The sequence below is a fragment of the Scedosporium apiospermum genome (assembly GCF_000732125.1).
Source record: "Scedosporium apiospermum strain IHEM 14462 chromosome Unknown SEQ_SAPIO_0143, whole genome shotgun sequence".
NCBI classification, from domain to species: domain Eukaryota; kingdom Fungi; phylum Ascomycota; class Sordariomycetes; order Microascales; family Microascaceae; genus Scedosporium; species Scedosporium apiospermum.
Genome location: NW_015971844.1, coordinates 1,257,795 through 1,280,055, shown reverse-complemented (window position 1 = coordinate 1,280,055; position 22,261 = coordinate 1,257,795). Strand labels below are relative to the sequence as shown.

General features: G+C 51.6%; 2 protein-coding genes and 3 pseudogenes across 2 annotated transcripts; 4 read left to right on the top strand and 1 right to left on the bottom strand.

Moving 5' to 3' along the window:
• Nucleotides 1-662: 662 nt before the first annotated feature.
• On the top strand, nucleotides 663-1,754 carry SAPIO_CDS9644 (annotated as a pseudogene; the record flags this gene model as incomplete).
• A 2,657-nt stretch (nucleotides 1,755-4,411) lies between these two features.
• On the top strand, nucleotides 4,412-9,028 carry SAPIO_CDS9643 (ABC transporter family protein; the record flags this gene model as incomplete). The annotated part of the gene is made up of 3 exons (XM_016790983.1): nucleotides 4,412-4,771; nucleotides 4,906-6,584; nucleotides 6,670-9,028. The coding sequence occupies 3 exons, from the start codon at nucleotides 4,412-4,414 to the stop codon at nucleotides 9,026-9,028; spliced, it is 4,398 nt and encodes a 1,465-aa protein (XP_016639493.1).
• Nucleotides 9,029-10,161: 1,133 nt separating this feature from the next.
• Nucleotides 10,162-11,250, bottom strand: SAPIO_CDS9642 (annotated as a pseudogene; the record flags this gene model as incomplete).
• Nucleotides 11,251-12,527: 1,277 nt separating this feature from the next.
• SAPIO_CDS9641 (uncharacterized protein) lies at nucleotides 12,528-13,519 on the top strand (the record flags this gene model as incomplete). The annotated part of the gene is made up of 6 exons (XM_016790982.1): nucleotides 12,528-12,563; nucleotides 12,663-12,684; nucleotides 12,749-12,842; nucleotides 12,910-12,996; nucleotides 13,068-13,162; nucleotides 13,260-13,519. 6 exons carry the CDS (start codon nucleotides 12,528-12,530, stop codon nucleotides 13,517-13,519), a joined length of 594 nt encoding a protein of 197 aa, XP_016639492.1.
• A 6,085-nt stretch (nucleotides 13,520-19,604) lies between these two features.
• On the top strand, nucleotides 19,605-21,035 carry SAPIO_CDS9640 (annotated as a pseudogene; the record flags this gene model as incomplete).
• Nucleotides 21,036-22,261: the final 1,226 nt, after the last annotated feature.

Here is a 22,261-nt window from a genome sequence, read left to right as displayed (position 1 = left end):
AGGCTCAATGTTGGATTGGATCCAGCAGGTTGTTGTTTCGACTTGCCGTGCCATGTAATCTTGGTGAGAGGCAGAGGCGCTTTGATGAGAGAGTTGGGCTCTAGAAATGCCTTGGTAGACTCCTTCATCCAAGAGGGCAGCTGTTACCTTCGTTGAGCTTTTGTCAGTTCGGATGTGCTCACCTTTCGTGTGTCTGAATTCGTTTCTTACGAACGAGACCATTGAAGTCTTTTCCTATCTATTCCACTGTGGCTCCTCGACGAATCGATGCCAAGAGCGTGCCCACACGTCGGCTCCGAGATAGCGGGTTACTACGCCTTGTTTCGCATCACCTTAGAAGCCAGAGGCGACTCACATGGCGCGATTTTTCTGACCGTATTTATTGTGAACCTCTCCTCTCCACCTACAATATTTTAGCCAGCTTTTCGTGAGTTGAAGAAAATATATCTCCTCATAATATCAATCCCCACGCAAGAAGACACTTTCTGCTTGGGGGCAACGATAAGAGTGGACATTTTCAGATCCCTTCGTACAACCCCACCATAACGAGGGGACCTGAAATCTCAAGCCTCCAAAAAAAAAGAGGGGGAAAAAAGAAGAAGAAAAGGGACCTTTTTTTTTTTTTTTTTTTTCTCCCTTCTTTCTTTAGAGAAAAGAAAACCATGCCCGCCATCCCCATCACGATCATAACGGGCTTTCTCGGCGCCGGAAAAACCACTCTAATCCTCAACCTCATCCCACAACTCAAGGAACAAAGCCCGGACTACAAACTCGCGCTCCTCAAAAACGAATTCGGCGACCTAGCCGTAGACTCGCAGCTCGCCTCATCCAACGCCATCTCGGGCGTGCGCGAGCTCCTCAACGGCTGCATCTGCTGCAACCTCGTGGGGCAGCTCAGCGAGGCGTTGGAACAGCTCCGCGAGACTGTCAAGCCCGACCGCATCATCGTGGAGACGTCCGGGTCGGCGTTCCCGGCGACGCTGGCGTTGGAGGTAAATAGGTTGGCGAGGGAATCGGGACACTACGCGCTCGACGGGGTGATCAGCGTGATTGACGTGGAGAACTGGGAGGGGTACGAGGATACGAGCTACACGGCGAGGATTCAGGCGAGGTATACGGATTTGGTGGTGTTTAATAAGTGGGAGCTGTGCTCGGAGAGGAGGTTTGATGTCTGTTTGGATCGGTTGGGGGATTTGGAGGTGGATGTTGCGTGGGTTAAGAGTAAGAAGGGATGGGTCTCGTCGGATTTGATATTCGGCGTGGACGGCGCACTTGCGAAGGACCTTACTGAGCACCATGATGACCATGGTCACGGTCATGACCACAAGCACAATCACCAGACTGAAGTGGAAGTTCTGTCCATTGAGGTCAAGAGCGCCAAGGAGGACTCGTCAATAGACACGGCGAAGCTCATGTCGCTGCTGAAGACGGCTCCGAAGGACGAGGTGTACAGGATAAAATCGGTGCTCACGCTCTCGAGCGAGCCTGAGAACTCGGACGAGGACCAGAAGATGCCTACGCCGCCGCACCCTCGGGGGAGATACATTCTCAATTGGGCGTTTGGTCGATGGACGTTTACGCCGGTGGCCGAGGAGGTGGGGGAGCACGAGTCAAGTGATAAGACTACGCTGAGGATGACTATGATTCTTGCTCGGTATGAGAGCACCAAGTGGAAGAAGAAGCTTGAGGCGGGTGGGTTCTTAGATGCTGTGGGAGATGAGGAGGCCCAGCTGGAGGTTACGAAAGTGGTGTAAATTCTGAGAAGCACAGAGAACAAGAGAAGGAAGGGGAGGCGCGGAAAAAGAAATGATAACAGATCTAAAGCTTCTGGCCCTTGCCACACTGAAACTGCCCATCCGTCCTCTCTTAAGACTGTGAAGACCTTCATATTGAAACAGAACTCGTGGGATGGTCCTTCATGAGCCTTTCCTAACTCTGAAGTGGGCTTCCAACGGGCTCGAATCCCTGAAATACTCCTACGGGCCATTGTGCTTTGCTGCCATGGCCCTTCTCGACAGGCAATGGGAGGTAACGGGTAAAGCGCCCAGATTAGAATATCAGCTCAGTCAACATGGGAACCTTTGAAATGAAGGATAAGTTTAATAGGTTTCTTTCCATGATCTCCCCACGACTCGAGACGCTCAAATATGGCCGATGATAGCCTGCATGAAAATGCGGCTGTGCTTCACCTGGTCCTGTGTGTTCTGGATGTCGCGCAGGTCCATATCTGTGATAACCGCGAAAACGACGCCATATCGTAGTATCCTCACCCAAGAAAGACGCGGGGGCGTTGAAAAGATGGCGTCAGATCAGTTCAGCGAGCTACGAGTGTTATCCAGATTCGATGGTTGGAAACGTCAAACCACTCGGCGACAAGTTGCCGTGATCTAGAGACCCGACCGCCAGCCTGTGAGATGTGTCGTTTGGGCCGTCAACTCGAGATAGGATCGAGGACTGGAGTCAAGAGCTCTCGGTCATCTTCCGTTGTTGATAGAGATAGAATTGGAGCCGGATTGGGTCAAATCCGTGGATTTTGCTCCCACAACCACTCGCCCAGAAAGGTTGATGTCTTGAGGATGGGAGCCTGGATTGCCGTGTTAGCCGGGGGGTTACAGTGGCTTGGTTGGGTGTACAGGAAGCCAAGACTCGAGACGCCCCCAATGGAGGGCATCTTTTTCCAAGCTGAAAAAGGTGGAAAGAGTCTGGACTCTTGAGCCTAGGAAAATCGTTTAATATCTCTTTGAGAAGCTCTTTCCCACCAAGACGTCAATGAAGCTATCATGACGACACCACGCCCCCTGTCGAAACATCAACCATTGCATTTCTCTCGCCCACAGAAATCACATAGATAAATCACTTGTTACCCCAATTGATTCTCTAAATTGATGCATATCATATTAGCGTGGGATGTTTCAATGTAGTCCGAAGCGTGGAGGTACAAGCAAGTATCCGACACCCAGTCCATTATCGACCAGGTTTTTTTTTTTTTTTTTTTCCTGGCGCTTCTTGAAACAATCCCAATGCAAGAGGATATCATCAGATCGGATTTCGGAATCCAATGGGCGACAAAAGCCTCAGGCCAAACGAACAAACTTCTGTCGGGAGTCCGGCAGGCAGACATTTCACGTATTCCACACTCCACCTTTGCGCCTTTGGGGCGTTGAAACTGCCAATCCGAAGAAGCCAAGCTGACCAAGAACGCAAACTAAAAACGAGGTAAACGAATTTGTGATCAAAGAAAAAGGGGCCATGTCTTGTAATGCTACATCATACGTATGACATGGCGATACTTAAATTCGTTGATGGAGGGTGGCGATGATCCTTCCTTCTCTTCCCTCCTCCCTCTTCCGGCTCGGGAAGTGGGCGCATCAGTCTTTTGATCCAACACACCAACCGAACCGGACTTCATCCAAACATCAGTTCAATGATTGGAACATGAAATTGGGGGGTGTGGACATCGAATGCGTCAGTACTTGTGTACCTAGAGTGCTAGAGCAAGTGCCTAACTCTAGCGTCGGCACCTTAACTCCGACTGCCCGAACGCGAGCCGGGTTTCCTGTTTCTTCCACAGGCAGTCAATTTTATCTCGCCAAAGTCCAGTGCCCGGCACGCGTTAAGAACTAAAAAAATAAAAATAAAAATAAAAATAAAATAAAAAAAATATCGGGGATTGTTTTCAATAGTTTAGTTCATTGATGCTATGATACAATCGTATATCAATTTATCATCATCGCCATACTTATGCGTACTCCTTACACTTCACTTCTCACCTCTCCTCGGTCCTCCTCCACTCATTTTCAGTTCCCCCAGACAATTTCGTTCCCTTCCCCGAGGCGGTCTTCATCCAGCGCCACCCGTTTCCTTTTACGGCTTCTAGCTTCCGGTTTACTTCGCATACGCATACTTGGGTCTCTATAAGTCTTTCTCCTTCCACTTCTAGCCCCATCGGAATGCCAGGTTTTTCGTAGCAACCCAGCGGAAATAAGGCCCAGTCAAAAAAACCCCGGACTTCAATTACAAATCAAGAAATCAATTGATCAATCCCTTCGTTTCCATTGTCAATTATCAAAGTCTGGGTTGCCGTTGGTCCCCACCATCCGCTGCCGTTGCCGTCACCGATAAAACGGACCTTGTGTCCTGGTACACTCACTTCGTACCTCAGTACTTCCCCATTGTCTACTTCTCATGAATACGTACCCACCTTGAGAGAGGAGGGATAGACTCAACCAAGTACGAAGTACGGAGTAGAAGAACCAAAAGTCGTGCAATATTATTGTTATTCTCCCGTGGCTGTCGTTGAGGGTTTACATCTTCACACCTCCCACCAACAACCTTCTTCCCCCCCAATCCTGTCCCATTCGTTCTCGGAGCTCGACTCGCCGGCCCCGGAACCGCGCTCGCACGCCAAAGAATGGTAGATCAGCCCAGTGATGCCAAGGCCCCGGATCCACATGTCCAATCCACCTCAAACTCAGACCGGGACCCCGATGAGGATCGCATTTCCGTCGAGAAGGAGGAGATCAAGGCCGGGGCCGAAGTGCGCCGTCCCGAGTTGAATCTCATCCAGAGCCATGCCACTGATGCCTCGGCCACCACTCAGGCCACCACCGTGCCTAGCCACACCGACCCAAAGAAAAAGAAGTGGTACAGGACAAATCCTCTGAGATGGGGAGAGTCTCCACCGCTTCCGACTGAGCGGCTGCCGTGTCCGGAGCACAAAGCCGGCTTCTTTAGCTTGCTAACCTTTCAATGGATGACGCCTCTGATGACAGTAAGTAAATGAATCAAACTGACATGTATTGCAAGGGGACAACCGCATTTATATCTCCTTCGCAAACACCTTTACTACTCCCGCAGCCTTTTCCCTTTCCTCATTCATGCGAGGCAGCTGACGCTCTCCTCCAGGTTGGCTATAGGCGGCCGCTTCAGGAAAATGATCTGTGGTCCGTCAATCCAAACCGCGCCGCGGAGCCCATGACTGACAAACTCCGCGCCGCCTTCAAGCGCAGAGTTGCCAAGGGCGAAAAGTATCCCCTTCTCTGGGCCATTCAAGAAACCTTCCGTTTTGAATTCTGGCTAGGTGGCCTCGTCCAGCTCATCTCTACCATCCTTCAAGTCATGTCACCCTTCACCCTCCGTTTCCTCATCCAGTTCGCCACCGACGCCTATATCGCGAACATCCAAAACCTTCCCGCGCCCCCCATTGGACGGGGCATTGGCCTCGTCCTCGGAGTCACGGCCATGCAGATTCTCCAGAGCTTGTGTACGAATCATTTCATCTACCGTGGCATGATGATCGGTGGTGAAGCGAGAGCGGTCCTAATTGGTCTCATCTTTGAAAAATCCATGGTTTTGTCTGGACGCGCGAGAGCCGGAGGCGCCAAGGAGCAGGACGCCGGTGCTCAGGAAGCCGAAGAAGATTCGGAAAAGAAGGACCAGAAAAAGCCGAGTGACGACGAGAAGAAGAAGAAAGGCAAGAAAGGAGCTGGCAATACACCCGGTATAGCTGGAGACGGTGCCGGTTGGGGAAACGGTCGTGTCGTCAACTTGATGAGCGTTGATACCTATCGTATTGACCAGGCTTCTGCCCTCCTCCACATTGCATGGACCGCCCCCATCGGATGCATCATCACCCTTGTCGTGCTCATTGTCAACTTGACATACAGTGCTCTCGCTGGCTTCGCGCTTCTTGTCGTCGGCGTACCTGCCCTGACTCGTGCCATCCGCAGTCTCTTCGTTCGCCGTAAAAGGATCAACAAGATCACCGACCAGCGAGTTAGTTTGACCCAGGAAATTCTGCAGTCCGTCCGCTTCGTCAAGTACTTTGGCTGGGAGAGCTCCTTCTTAAAGCGTCTCGAGGACATCCGAAGCCGTGAGATTCACGGCATTCAAGTCCTCTTGGCTATCCGTAACGGCATCAACGCCATCAGCATGTCTCTTCCCGTCTTTGCCTCCATGCTTTCCTTCATTACGTACTCTCTCACCGACAACAGCATGAAGCCTGCCCAGGTCTTCTCCTCTCTCGCTCTCTTCAATGGCCTGCGTATTCCGCTCAACATGCTTCCCCTCGTCCTCGGCCAGGCCGTCGATGCGTGGTCGTCCATCAAGCGTATTCAGGAATTCCTCCTCGCCGAGGAAATGGAAGACACGGTCATTCACAAACCCGATGCTGAGGACGCTGTAGAGGTTCGCGATGCGTCGTTTACTTGGGAACGGACTCCTACCCAGGAGACCGAAGTCAAGAAGGCGGCGGGAGACAAGGGCCGGAGACCTGCTTCGTCGGGGCACGAGTCCGACGGAACTTCGACCACACTCGCGGAGAGAGAGCCGTTTAAGTTACACAATCTCGATTTTTCCATCAAGCGGAATGAGCTAGTCGCCGTCATTGGAACTGTGGGGAGTGGAAAGAGCTCGTTGTTGGCTGCTCTCGCGGGAGACATGAGAAAAACAAGTGGAGAGGTTATCCTTGGTGCCGATAGAGCCTTTTGTCCTCAGTATGCCTGGATCCAAAATGCGACTGTTCGGAACAACATCCTGTTTGGCAAGGATATGGATAAGGACTGGTATAAGGAGGTTATCCGAGCGTGAGCTTTTTTTTTTCTTTTTTTTCCCCCTCCACCCCTTCCATCTCATCGTGAGGTACTCGCTGCTAACATTATTTTCATGCAGTTGTGCTCTTCAGCAGGATCTGGACATGCTTCCCAATGGAGACATGACTGAAATTGGTGAACGAGGCATCACCATCTCCGGTGGACAGAAGCAGCGCCTCAACATTGCTCGAGCCATTTACTTCGACGCCGACATTGTCATCATGGATGACCCGCTCAGTGCCGTCGATGCCCACGTTGGCCGCCACATCTTTGATAACGCTATCCTGGGCCTGCTTAAGGACAAGTGCAGGATCTTGGCGACTCATCAGCTCTGGGTCCTCAACAGGTGTGATCGAATCATCTGGATGGAAGCCGGTAGGATCCAGGCCGTTGACACATTTGACAATCTCATGCGGGATCATGCCGGATTCCAGCAGCTTATGGAAACGACGGCGGTCGAGGAAAAGCGTGAGGGATTAGATCAACCCGGCGCTGGAGATCTTGGGGCGGGCGATCCAGACAAGAAGAAGAAGAAAAAGAAGGGAGCCGCGCTCATGCAACAGGAAGAGCGTGCCGTTGCCAGTGTTCCTTGGTCCGTTTATTCCGCTTATATTCGCGCCTCCGGGTCCTACTTTAATGCCCCTATCCTTCTTATCGCTCTCGTAATAGCCCAAGGCACGAATATTGTGACTGGATTGTGGCTGTCTTGGTGGACTTCGAACAAGTTCGGTTTCTCTACGGGACAATACATCGGAGGTTATGCAGGTCTCGGTGCCGTGCAGGTGCTCCTCATGTTCACCTTCTCAGTCCTCCTCTCGATCTTTGGCACGACGGCCAGTAAGAAGATGTTGCAGGAAGCCGTCACCCGAGTGTTGCGGGCACCCATGTCCTTCTTTGATACGACACCCCTCGGACGAATCACGAATCGGTTCTCTCGAGATGTCGATGTCATGGACAACAACCTAACGGATGCCATGCGAATGTACTTCTTTACGCTGTCTATGCTTTTGTCTGTCTTTATTCTCATCATCGCATATTTCCACTACTTCGCCATCGCTCTCGTACCGCTCTTCTTTCTCTTCATCTTCTCGGCGTCGTACTACCGCGCATCGGCGCGTGAGGTCAAGCGCTTCGAATCAGTGCTCCGTTCTACTGTCTTTGCTAAGTTCGGAGAGGGTCTCACTGGCGTGGCTTCCATCCGCGCCTACGGCCTGCAGAATCGATTTATCAAAGAACTAAGGCAGTCCATCGACGAGATGGATGCCGCTTACTATCTTACCTTTTCGAATCAGCGTTGGCTCGCTGTTCGGCTCGACCTAATCGGCAACTGCTTGGTCTTCACGACGGGTATCCTCGTCGTCACCTCGCGGTTCAACGTGTCGCCTTCTATCGCTGGTCTCGTCCTGAGTTACATCCTCTCCATCGTCATGATGATCCAGTTCACAGTGCGGCAGCTCGCCGAAGTCGAGAATGGCATGAACGCCGTTGAGCGACTACGATACTACGGAAAGAACCTCGAGGAAGAGGCCCCGCTGCACACCATCGAAGTGCGCGACACATGGCCCGAAAAGGGAGAAATCATCTTCGACCACGTGCAGATGCGGTATCGCGAGAACCTACCCCTCGTGCTCCAAGATTTCGACATCCACATCAAGGGAGGTGAGAGGATCGGTATCGTGGGGCGAACGGGAGCCGGGAAGAGTTCCATCATGTCGACGCTTTTCAGGCTTGTTGAGCTGTCGGGCGGTCACATCACCATCGACGGTGTCGATATTTCCACCATTGGGTTACACGACCTCCGGTCCCGACTCGCCATCATTCCGCAGGATCCTACGCTCTTCCGCGGTACTGTGAGGAGCAACCTCGACCCCTTCGGCGAGCACACCGACCTCGAACTCTGGTCCGCCCTACGGCAAGCGGATCTCGTCCAGGACCAGCCTCCCGCCGCCCCAACATCCCCCACCACCACCACCACCGAGCCCAACCCCGACGGCACAACCGAGAAGGAGTTGCCCCCCTCCTCCCCCCAAGCCCGCGACCAACAACCCTCCATCCACCTCGACTCCGTCGTCGAAGAAGACGGCCTCAACTTCTCCCTCGGCCAACGCCAACTCATGGCCCTCGCCCGCGCCCTCGTCCGCAACAGCCAGATCATCGTCTGCGACGAAGCCACCTCCTCCGTCGATATGGAAACCGACGACAAGATCCAAAACACCATCGCCACGGGCTTCAAGGGCAAGACCCTCCTCTGCATCGCTCACAGGCTGCGCACCATTATTGGGTACGATCGCATCTGCGTCATGGATTCGGGGAGGATTGCTGAGTTGGGGACGCCATTGGAGTTGTGGGTTAGGGATGGGTTGTTTAGGGGGATGTGTGAGAGGAGTGGGATTCGGGTGGAGGATATCAAGGGTGCGGAGGTAGAGAAGGAGGACTAGATGGGTTGGGTGAGGCTTGATGATGAACAAAAAGGAGGATTGGCTATTTTCCGAGTAAATAATCTTGATTTTTTGCCCTGGCGTGGCGTGCATACATATCCCTTTCCCTTCCAAGACTACAAAAGAAAGATAGAAAAAAAAATTAGAAAATGAAGTAAAGACAACTTGGACGCAATACACGTGTTCGTCTCGCCACGAAACTGTCTCGGACATTCGATCGATACCGCATCCTGCATGCCACGACATCCATCTCCACCGCCCATACTAAGGTAACCCGAACGGATACAACCTCTCCCGAGGACCAGCGTCCAGGAAAGTAGCTAACATCATCAAGGGGGCCTGCTCCTTGTACTTCTATTTCTCGTTTTGTCTTCACCCGACATACTCGGTCCATGTCTAGGACGTTGGAAACAAGTTTGATTTCGAACATTTTATTAAACCATTTTAATATCTCCCCCTTCTTCCCTACTTCCAAGGGGAATCCTAACGCAAAGGGGAAAAAACTACCGCTGAAGCTCGGCTAAGCTTAAAGACAGGCGAGGACAAAAGCCACCAAAAGCAAGTAAAAATAAAAGGGGTGTAAGTACTAAACAAATATAGACGAGGGCCACTTTTCTTTTCAAAAAAGTAAAAGAGTATAGAAAAAAAGACAAAAAAGAAAGCGTTACCAGGGAAGACTAAAAAAAGAAAGAAAAAAAAAAAAAAAACCATGACTCCTATTCTAATGCCCTATACCAATATACCTGTACTATTACAGTACGGATTCGAAGGCCCTGTTTCCAGTTCCTGTAATGAAAGCGCCTCCCTCCAAGGGCTGGCATCTGTGGTGAGTGAGAAGAACCTCGCTGGGAAATGAGACGGAGAGCAGAGGCATGATTATCGCAGATGACAGCCCTCCTCCCCTGTCCTTCCTCGGAAAAGTTGTAAATGTGTAAAAACCAAAGCATACGTATCATCAACCCTCGTTGCCGACAACATCTGGCGCGACTCCTTCATCCTCAAAAGTTCAACAATGAGTGGATGCGAAAAGAGGTCATCGGGAGGGACGCGCCGAGAAGAAGAAAAAGGAAACATCCAAAACAAGCTCTAATCGCAGCCTTCGTCGGCGTTCACAAGTAGTCCACGAGATTCTCCTAATACCTTCCTTGCGAAGAGTGGCTAAAGTTTTGGTTATGTCTCGACGAGCCATGTGCCGCTTGGGGCGGCATCTGCGCGGGCGGGAACATCTGGGGGTTCTCATCGAGGAGGTCATCGAGGTAGGCGCTGGGAGCACGCTGGCTGGGAGGTCGGTTGAGGTTGAGGGAGCTCATGCTTGGATCCTGGCGAACGGCGAATTGAGGTGAACCCTCGGGGCTGTGTTCTCTCATTGTGTTACGCGAGTATCCGCCTCCGCCTCTCGAGTCAGGCCTAAGATTCGAGTAGCCCAGGGACGAAGGGGGTCCCATAGCCGGGGACGGGGAGGTGCCGGCAGCGTAGAAACCAGAGGGGAGATAGCGGGAGTCGCGGTTGCCACCCATAGCAGCAGAACCAGCGGCGGTGGGTGAGAAGAACAGGTTCGACTGGCTAGGCGTAGACGAAGGAATGGGACCACGGGTGGTTCGGCGGTTTCGACTGCCACCAGGGGGTGACGGATCGCGGTCGTTGTTCTTGTAGAACGCGGCGGGAGGTGCGAGATACGTCGACTTTTCGTTGGCGAGGTGCTGGGCGGCGGCGGCGCGTTCGACCGAACGGTGGAGAAGACAGGCGACGATGGCGCGCCATACGAGCACGGCAAGACCAAAGGCACCGAGGATGGCACCGACGGCGATGAAAACTGTGCCTGATGGCATGGTAGACCGCTGCATGAAGGGCGCGTCTACGGTAGGTGGCACGGCTGGCACAGGACGGGTGAAGCCGCCGTCAATGGTAGGAAAAGGAGCCCCCGTGGTATCGGATATAGTGGGCATGTCTGCGGTTGGAATAGTAGGCAGGGCCGCGGTAGGTGTAGTTTTGGTCTCGGTCGTTCGCGTGGTTTGGTCTCGCTGCGTTGGCGTTGTCGGTGTTGTCGGTCGATTGGTGTTCCCGTTCCCCTGTGTCGGTGTGGTAGTCGGGCGGTTGTTGGGCTGAGTGGTCGGCGTGTCATTGTTGTTGTCGTCGTTGTTGTTATTCCCATTCCCTTGGGCAAGGACGACAGCGGAGAACATCGACAGGAGAGCGACATTTTCGAGACCCCATGGTCTCATGGCAAAAGAGGGTCTCATTTCGACTCGAGGCTGTGACGATTGTTGTGGAAAACAACAACGCCGCGAGAATTAAAAGATGACGAAAGACGGAATAATTCGTGCCGAAGAGTCGGGTCGAGGTAGGCCAAAGCAAGAGGGTCGCCGGTTCTAACGGATTTTCTTGTCGGTTCAACGAACAGAGTTGGAATCGATCACGATCGGGCGAGGAAAAACAGGCGAGTTTAATGAGGTGGATGGGACACGAGCGATCAGAGAAGGATGTGGCGGAGTCAGGCCGAATAATCCGAATAAGCAAACACTGGCTGGGTGAAAAGAACGAAGAATGAAAATGAAAGACTACCGAAAGCAATTACACTAGAATGAGCGAGGAGAATAAATGTCTAGTATGGTCCCTGGGCGGGCTATTGAGCGATGGTATTCATCGTAAAATTCGATGAAGCGAGAGAGATTGAGGGAGATGATGATGGGGAAAGGAGGCAGGGGGATTGGACACTGGACGCTAGAGACTGGGCAGTGGGCAATGGGCACTTGACAGTTGGAATCGACAGAGGCCAAGTCTACTTCATCAATGTTCAATGTTACTTGTCACAATTGATGGTACATGGTACCCCCTTGCTCTCCTAGATTACTAGGGCTTCTTTGTACCCCAAATACGAGGATACCAATCTGGCAAATTCGCTTCCATTGTTCAGCTCCGTTCCCACTCTGCAATAGGCCCATATTTCGAAGAACCTGCCCTGGAATACCCATTCTGTGTCTGACGTGCTGTGTCGCATCGTCCGGAACAATAATGGGGGACTTGGGATGGCACAGTATCCAGCCAACTATGTTCACCGGGTAACGGTGGATCAGGAATGAAAAGCAAGAGATTTTGGCGACCCTTTCCGCTAAAATCTTGGGTCAGTATGGAGGCCAGGCTCCGTAAACCCAGATATTAACACTATGTTGTAGGTACCCTCTTAGCAACGCCGGACGCGGTTAAATGAAATCGAAACACACCCGCCAAGCGTGAGATAAGCTACTTGGTCCGTGCTCTTACAGCTGTCGGCACTGGCAACTCCCAGGGTCCGCATGACGCCGCAAATTGCCTTCATCGACCTAAAACCTCCAATCCGAAATTTTTATGAAATCTTCATCAATGCGATCAATCAACGACCTACCTCGTAATAGGAGCCGATCTCGAATCCGATACCATCAACAAGACACTCACCACTCTAGAGCGATACTGAGATTCTCCTATCTGAATCCTATTGCGGTTTCTACGAACAATCTCCATCATGGGTGTCGCCAAACGCACTCGAAAATTCGCCCAGGTAACTTTATCCCACCCCAGGTGCCTTATCGATAAGGAATCTTGAAAAGTGCAAGCCTCCGTCATGAGCATTCACTGATCCACGACACCGGACCTCTAGGTTAAGCGTATAATTGGAAAGCGTAAGTAGTAGTCATATGTAATGTTTTCTCAATTAGTGAATCCTCATTCTAACTCTTTTCACAGGCGATGCCAGGTTAAAACAGAACCAGGGCAAAGATGCGGCTATCAACAAGAAGAAGGCAGCTGAAGCCGCTACCGATGAGGTTGTGAGAGAAGTGTATGTCATTTCCGACTTGCTCAAAGGCTTGCATTCGGAAATCGACACGTATTAACATCGTTTATAGGAAGGAGATGCCTGTTCAAATGTTCTTCTCTCACAATACCGCCCTTGTTCCTCCCTACAACTGCCTCGTTGATACCAACTTCATCACGTATGATATCCAAAGACCCCCAACCGGTTCCTTGCTATCCCTCAGCTTGAAAACTAACACTTCCTTTCCAGGCACTCCGTCCAGCGGAAGCTGTCTCTTGTCCAGGCTAGCATGGATCTCCTTTATGCCAAGGTCAACATGTATATCACCACATGTGTTCTTGCCGGTAGGTTTAACCTTTCCCGCTTTCCTCTGGAGCGCCTATGAATCGTGAATGGCGCGCTGTGGACCTGTGACTGACAAGAACCCGCCCCTCTTTCTAGAGTTGGAAAAGCTCGGACCCAAGTATAGGTTGGCTCTTCGTGTTGCCAAGAGTGAGAATTTCGAGGTTCTCAAGTGTCAACATAAGGGTATCTATGCCGATGACTGTATCTTCGATCGTGTCTCGAAATCCCGCATCTTCATTGTTGGGACAGACGACAAGGATCTTCAGAGGCGGTTGAGGAAGATTCCTGGCGTACCCATCATGAAGGTAGGCAGGGGAAAGTATGTGATTGAGAACATGCCGGGTGCTCCTCAATGATGGCGGGGGTGAACCAGAAGACGCAGATTTTCGCTTATTGGGGCCCTGTTTTTCTCATCTTTCTCTGTGGGAGTTTTGGTGTTTATGCAACCCTCAAATTAATAGGGTTTAGGATCTTGGGGGCTTAGATAGACACAACATTTATGCTAACGATGATTTACGTCTAATCCTTCTTGGCTCACTATTCTCCAGGTGAGTAACTTCATTCAGATGCCTCTTTACAGACTCTGTTTCTGTTTCTACCACAGGGGCTGCTGGAGTCTGTTTGTGGAGGAGAGGCGTTGCAAATTTGAAGGCAGAGACGACGGCATTTGTTGGTATATTTGCGGGCCCGGATAGATCTGCCTGCCAAGCGCGCCTGTGGGTCACGCGTGACCGAGCGAAACAGTATCCCTCCTACTCGGCGGGCGGGAAATGGGTGCCTATCGCCGGGTGGTGGTTATGCGGCTCCAGATAGTCTCCGGGAAGGGGCAACCGGGACCCGGTGGTGACCACATGCCGCCTCCTTAGACACTTCTCCGTCCGCACCACCCAGGCCCGATTGAGATAAACTAGTTTACGATCCAGTTCTCGACAATGCGTAGGCTGCCAGGCTTAGACGCGAGTTCCACGTCTCCGGACCTGGCCCGCAGAAGCTCATCCATGCTGTACAGGGCAGCAGCTTCCATTAGCACGATATGGGCAAGTCTTGGAGCCAACCCACCCCATCCAGGGGTTGAGCCCCATTCGGCGGCAGGCTATTTCAAAGCCGGGCTCGTAATAGTGCCTTTAGCTCCAGACTCCTTGTAGGCTGTAGGACGTGATAGCTCCCGAGTGCCCGTTCCCTTTTCGTTCAGTTCGGTTTGAAAAGGACGGGAGAATTGTACGTCCGTCCAGGAAGGGAGATATACGTAGATCTTTGTCCCCCCCGGCCCACAAGTATGAAAAAGAGGCATCTAAAAAGTACATCGATTTCATCCCTACATCTCTAGTGTCGTTCACTATAACCATTAAACACTCACGGAATAATTTCAAGCCGAATACGCATTCACTCGTGTTATCGTAACCCGAAGCAAACCGCGTTGCCACGTCTCGAGATACAGGCCAGGGTTCATAACCTGTCTTGCCCCGTTCCTCTCACTGAGACCGCTGTCACTTCCGACGATAACCCTACAGCTCAAAACAACCCCCGAAGTTTGGACTGACCTTGGCAAGTGTAGTTAGCCGGAAAACCTCCATTCTTCCCAATCCCCATCTGTACCATGCGAAACGGCTCTAGGCTCGAACAAAGGAGAATGGAATATTCCGCAGCAATAGAGATCCCCACCTCGACAACGAATCCACTTGTTCGCGCGGAAAGCCCCGTCCCACCAAACGGGATGAGAAAGGGTCGAGAGCTGGAGGTAATTGATCTAGATTCCCAAAGACTATTGGGGCTCTTACCCCTGCTTATTTTTCCTATTGGAGGCTGAGGTGTCGCAGTTTCGGTATCCTTCCTAGTTAGTGTGCTAAGATTCGCCAACTGAAGAAGCGTATCAGAGGATTAGAGGTTTAAGGATTCTCCAATATTGTAAGGTGGTGATGATGATTCTATTTTGCTTGAATCATAGCTATGCTTTATAATAGCCTCTATAGCTGCAATAGATACTTGAGAAAATGGGTGTTACACTTAGTTGGTTGCAAACATCGAGTTGAAAGCTTATCAGCAGCTTTTTCGAGAGCTGATATCGGGCTGCTGATAAGGAAACTCCTCGAATGGAATTGAGTAACAACACCCCTGTCACATTGTAATACTGAACTCATCAGGCAAGAGGACAGAGAAGCCGCTCCCTGGCTATTCTGCAGTAACTCCCGGTTCAAATCGAATCGAAAACGATGGCGATCGAGGGGCCCACGATGATGGGATTCCACAGAAAACGAAGCAAGGTCGATGGAGGTCCCATGCGATGAGTTGTCCCCAAGTAGAACAGCAAGAGAGCGGATATCATTACGTACGAGATTCGGGCCAAAGCGGATGTCTTGCGTCGAGGAAAGAAGGGAGCGCAGCTCGAAGAGCGAATGGTTGTCAATTTCTTTGCTCCCGTGTGAGGATCCAGGTCTCGGATTGCATCGGTCATGTATGTGAGAGGTGCCCTGGGAGCTTTGCACGCACGCATAAAGAGGCCAGAATGGAGTAATATGATGACACCGCTATGGCTTTCCCCAATTCGGTTCCTGAATTCTGTGTTAATGCATCGTCAAGGAGACCGGAGAAAAAAGCCTGGGCCCGGATATCGGAGTCGGGTAGCCAGTCGTGTTATTGTTAGTCATACGAAGCAAACTCAGAGGACAACTGGGGCAGAGGTCAATTCGCGGGGGGTGAAGAGAAATGCCTGGGGCGTGCATTCAGTCTCTCCAGAGCCAGGTTGCGGGGTTTCCGTTATAATCCCCGAAACGGTGGATATCGTGATGATGACTGGACTGATGAGTGGTGGACTGTGGCATTGAGCCGTCCCCGGCATGTCAGGGACGAGTAACAAGCCCGCGTACCTTTGCGGCTTCAAGGTTTGGGATAACCTTCTCTCGTGCCCTTTTTCGCATCCGGACAAATCGACATCTTGATCGAGAATTTTTGCCTACAGTTTTGTAAGGCCTCCATTTCGGGCTGTCGCCATCAACACTACTGAGGGACTAGAAGAAGTCAAAGTGCATGTGGAAGTCAGGCACATGTACAAGCAAAGTTTCGTGGAAGGTGCGCTTAATAAGTGGCTTGAGCCAATGTTCGCATATTGCATAGTCGACTCAAAATGTCCGCGGAAATACCAAACTCAGGCCACGAGATGACGGCATCGAGGCAACTTGTACGTAATAGATTGGGGTAGATCAGAACTCCAACCCACCACTATAAGACCTTGTCCTTATCCACCTGAACGGCGGAATCTAAGACACCGAAAGCTTCTCGAACACGAAAACGGTAACAGAGAAGGGTGTACAGAGAGAATGTACTGAGTGTGATAATTTCCAGCCAAACCGTGCACATCCCCCTCCACTCCACTGCCATCCAGGGAGGCTGAGATGTCTTGAACGTGCGGACTTGACAGGCACCTGGATGTCGCCCGCGAGACAACCATCGCGGGGTATCGTGCGGGGCTGCGGACCCTGCAGGGCTTCCAAAGTCCGCGTCCAGGCGGGCGAGGAAGATTTGATTTTTTTTGACAGGACCAAGCAATGGGATTCAATCAGCAGGACCTCCTGCGCTAGCACGGCGTTGGGAAAAGGGGTCGTCGATTGGCCATTATTTTTTTACCTAATTTGAACCTCTTTTTGGCAGTTGTGGGCGATTCGGCCGATTAGTTCGAGGCGAATCTGGGGCCCGGTCGTCCAACAGAGCTGTGCAGTAGCGCAGAAGAGTGTAAGTAAACTCGTGTACACGGCATCAATACTTCGTACTTCGTGGTCTCCTCGATCTCACGCTATTCAGTGACAATGGACGATCCAGGTGGTGGGCCGGGTATCCACAAAGGTCCGCGAGAGACTTCAAATGTTGACCAAGACCTGACCCATTGTGGAACCACGACGCACATTCTTCAAAGTTCCTTTCACCGTTTTTACCATTCTTGCCTGCCACCTGACTGGCATCGGCGTCAGGTCAGTCGCTGATTCGTTTGGTTCCTGAGCGCGTCAAAGGAACCAGCGACGATAGCGTCGATTATTGAAGTCAAGCTCGAATACCCAAGACTTGCCGGGATATGATATGGAGTCGTTGGGTTGCGCTATGCTTCCTCAATGCTTCGATACTTCTTTCACCGCTGCTCCCTTTGCGCCGACGATATCGCCATATTTTATCAGCATTGAAGGGCAATACTGTGTAGTTACCTTGCCAGGCCGCACACTGCATATTATCTCGGAGGAATTCTGGGGGGTTGGTTTGTGGAAATGGTCCCATTTCCACGCGGGTAGCGGGCCTTGTGCCTCGACCTTGAGCAGTATTTCTAGTAGGGAAATCGACGTACACCGTGATTTGGGAAAGGAGTGTACACTACTTCGTAAACTTCGAGAAGGGTACGCATTGCTGAGAAGCGCAGTAATTACCTCTAATTTTACTAGCAGATAGCTAGTGTAGTTTAGAAAAACTCCACGGGGCAGTTGACCAGCTGACTCTCAAAAAAGGCAGAAAAAAAAAACAGATCTAAATTATCGTATCGTCTTCGCCTCCCCATAATCTCGGTGTCTTGTTCCATATTCCGTTTTCGCGGTCTCGTCAGGGACGGACCTGACGACATGCTGTGACATGTCACCTTCCTCGTTTTTCTTTTCTTTTTCTTTTCTTCCTTTCCCCCTCCTTCCCGGCCAATCATTTCGAATGTGACTGATGGGCGAAAGATAAGGATCTCGTGTAATCTTAACTCGTCCTTCTCAACCCTCAACCTGAAGGTGCACTGGACCGGTACTACCCTCTCTACTTCCTACACTCTCTAATAGTACGAAGTACTCCTTCAATGCTGTCGATAGTCTTGATAGAGCACGCCTCGGGAGCTATACAGTAGGCGTAGGTTATACAAAGTCCGTTTCCGCTCGATGCGCAGGTTTTTTGTCCCTACGACTACACTAAAATCGCCATTTACACCCGTTGTTGTAGTTTACAATGCAGACCACCGAACCCGGGGGTAGATTGATCTCGATCATGGGACAGATAGCCACTGCAGCATTGACGCTTCGCTAGGCTACTCGGTACTTCGTAAGTTTACATTTTATTTGAAGAAGGTGGCCTAATATCTCGTGATAACAGGGTCTCGAACGCTCCGCAACTTGTACCTCTGGGTATTCTCTCGGTACCTTGCTGGTGTTCATGCCACTCTCGGCAGCGAGACTCCGAAACTCGCTGAGAAAACGGAATGCACTTTTGTTAGATACTGCACGGTTGTTGATATTGGCATTTGGGCTTAGGATCAATCGAAGCTCGCTTCTTGTACAGCCCTCGCCCTACCCTTGCACTCTCCCGTCGCCGACTAAAATTTGAGGACCATCGAATCCAAATCCAACCAGTCAACAAGTCCCCCGTTGTACAAGCAGCGTACACTTACTACACTATATCTACGCGTGGCAGGTACGGGTGAGGAAAAAGTTAAACCACTCAAAGGAGCTAAGCTGGCTGACAAGCCTCGCTCATCTTTTTGAGGCAACTGAGATGGTGGCGGCTCCACTGTGAAATACTTTCGTACTACATTTGATTTGGAGAAGCGCTGGAGATGGGCTCTGGTACCCCTCCGGGTCCATGGTGTCACCAACAGTCAGCTCGGCTCCTTTCTACGAAGCAGGTCCTTGCCCCTCCGTCTTGAATGGACAAACACTGTAAAAAAAAGTTGACTCCGTATTCGGTCCCCCCCCCATCATTACGCCTTTGCGCTTCTCCCAGTCACTCTTGCCTCCGCCATTCCGTTCTCCGCCGATTTTACCATTCTATTTCTTCCTCCAACTTTTTTTCCTCTTTCTTTTATCTCGTCGCTGCTGTTCCTTCAGTAGAAGCAACATATTCTTCCCCCCGCATTCCCATTCCACTAAGACTTCCCGTGAAGTTATATCCCCCTCGGCCGCCATCGCTCTACTGTGGCAGGCCTGGTTTGACTCGACTTGATTCGTTTAGACCCTCTTTTACACCAACACCCCTGCCGCTCTATGCGGCCTCACCGGAACTCGCGCCTCATCCCTCGGATCGCGACGTGGAATGCCACAAGGAAGAAAAGGGCAAAGATACGACTCTCCTTAGCGCTCTTCCGCCACGCACACTACCTCTTCACCTGACCAGGTAGACCAGTAAAACGACTTGCAACATACGTGAGACGAAGTCGCTTGGACTCCCTCACTGCAGTAACACTACTACCTCCGCTGCCTTTTGACCTCGTGCTGCTTCCCTCGCCTTGGGCATTTCGCGATTCGCCTGGGACCCAGTATCGCTGGCCGGCCTCGGGCCGTATCGATGTCTTAAAAGTCCTGTCATCCCCCACTATCCTGCCCCGCCTTGGCTCATTTTACCCTGGCTTCTGTGCCTGCGCCAGAACCTCAACCCCTCCCCCTACCTAAGAGGAAAAAAAAGTTACAGAGAGCTTCTTGCTCAATGCTGTCCCAGATGAATGGGGTCGGCCTCCCCATCCGACAGGCTCCAAACCGAAACAGGCAGAACGATATCCTGTCGTCCTCTCCTACCTTGGGCAAAAAGCAGAAGCACGCGAGGTCTTCCTACTCAGAATCCTCCCCTATCGTCTCGCGGAACAACTCCTTGACCTTCCGCCCTGCCAAGCGTCAGATGCCTACCCCAGACAAGACTATCGCTGTCATCAACGCCAGCGGCCGCCAGGCTGCGTCGCTGATTCGCGTCGTGACTGTGCTAGGCTACACCGTCCGCGCCCAGATGAGGAACCTGGAAGGTGTAATTGCGACCGAGGTCTCGACTAATCCCAATGTTGAATGTCTCATTGGTGAGCTCTACACGAGGCACAAACCGACCGAAGAGAATAAGGATGTCTCCCGGAATGGACCGCTTTCGGGAGTCGGCGTCAACTACGACCTCATCAATGAGCTCTTCCGTGGCGCTCATCTCGCCTTCATAAACACCACCTACTACGGCAATGAGGTCCAGATCGGCAAGGCTCTCGCCGACGCCGCCAAGAAAGCCGGTATCCAGCATTACATATACTCCTCCATGCCCGACCACGCCCTGCACAACCCTGAATGGCCTTCCTGTCCCCTCTGGTCCTCGAAGTTCAAGGTTGAGCAGTACATTCGCGAGATCGGCCTGCCTGCTACCTTCGTCTACACCGGAATTTACAATAATAATTTTACCTCTCTTCCGTACCCACTCTTCTGCATGGAATTGCAACCGGACGGGTCCTTCCTATGGCAAGCACCGTTCAAAGAAGACGCTAAAATCCCCTGGTTAGACGCTGAGCATGATGTCGGTCCAGCTGTTTATCAGATTTTTAAGGAGGGTCCAAGCAAGTGGGGCCAGCACCGCATCGGCCTCGCTTATGAGATGTTGACGCCAATCGAGGTTTGCGAGGCTTTCTCCCGAGGCGTCGGTCGTCCGGTTCATTATGTTCGTGGACCGATTGAGGTGAGGGTATCTATTCCTGAAGGTTATAGGGACCAGCTGGAAACTTTGGAAAAGCTGTTCACCATTGGCAAGGACGACCCGAAGAGGCAGCCCCCTCCCTACTTCGCAGACGCGGCGATGGAGAAGGACTGTCCGTCTCAGGCATTGTTGCTGTGGGAGGGTCCCCGTGGCATGGAAGAGTACGCTCGCGAAATTTTCCCGCTTGAGGAATATGCCAATGGTCTCCGGTGGATGGAAGAGGATGATGACGAAGATGAGGAAGGAGAAGAAGAAGAAGAAGATACGGATGATTCAAATCCTGGGCATGGGCAAAACGGTGCAAAAATCAATGGAAATGGTCACCGGCGATACGACGGCAATGACGATACCGACGATGGCGAATATTCCGAAGATGCAGACGAGGGATTAGTCATGAGGAACAGCAATGGTTCGAGCAGGAGCGGCTAGTTTCACGATGCTGCCTTCTGGGGAGCCTCAGGGAGCCGCCATGCCAGCAATAGGTATGCATGACTTGGTCGAGGCAGTTGATTGGTTAACCACCCACGCGCTCTTGTTCTACTTGCCGTTTTTCTTCTTCCTTTCCTAAATTGGTTCATCTTTAGACTTCGCCTCCTCCCTTCGTCGGGCATTGTCTGGTCAGGCTGGGGGGGTGCGGATACGTCTCCCTTGACAGTCTGCTTTTTGCCGGCTTCCCCCGCTGCATCTCACCTAGCCACGTTCCCCCCTGTGATATTGTCAATATACAGGGTCCAGGGCACTGACTAGAAGGCATGCATTGGTTGTTAGCCTGCATGGGAGAGAGCACCTGACCAGAAAATAGTTCCCTCAAACACACATTATATCCATATTCAAACACGTTTACACAATAGAGCCCCCCGCACACAACTCCCCTCTCTCTGCCAACACACACACTCTCTCACACACTCACACATACGAACACATACGGACATGCACATGCATGTTGGAGTTTGACTCCTCCAGAAGAGGGACCATCTCGGAAGCAGGAACCACCAGTCGTTTGCCGTCCCAGCGTTCATAAACCGAACTGGAAACGGGAGTGGGGCATCTGTCTTTTACGACCGTACTGTCTGCCCCGTCTTTCAATATCCAGTGATATGAGAAGGACGTTCGGGGACACGGCGAGCAAATGTGTGCTGTCCGGGGTTAATCCTCCAAACATATACCCACTCCCCCCTCAACGCCTCGAAAACTTTTGATCCGCCCTTTGAAGGGTTTCTGCTTTGCTTCGTTATGACAAGAATGGGGTGGTTTGGCGATTTATTCAAGGCTGACGAGGGCGTTAGCGTGTGACCGATAGCAAGGAGAACACGCACAACAACACCGAAACAAAACCCCCCTTTAAAAATACCGTTGGACGACTAACCGCTTTGCCATACAAACGGCGTTTGGTGCTGGGATTTCACGTCGGCCCATGAAGAAGAGACCGAGTTTATCAATTTTGGTTACGCTGACGACTATTGATTTACAAGCGACATTGCCGGAGGGTAACCTCCCTAAACGGGCGAAAAAAGTTGACGGGGCGCGCAAGATCTTCTCTTGTTTTTCTATTTTTACGAGCGACACAGGGAGAGACTGAGGGATAAGCCCGATTCGAAAGGGGCTGGTAGTTCGAGACTCGGCCAGTGATTCGTTGGCCTGCTGGTTTAATACGG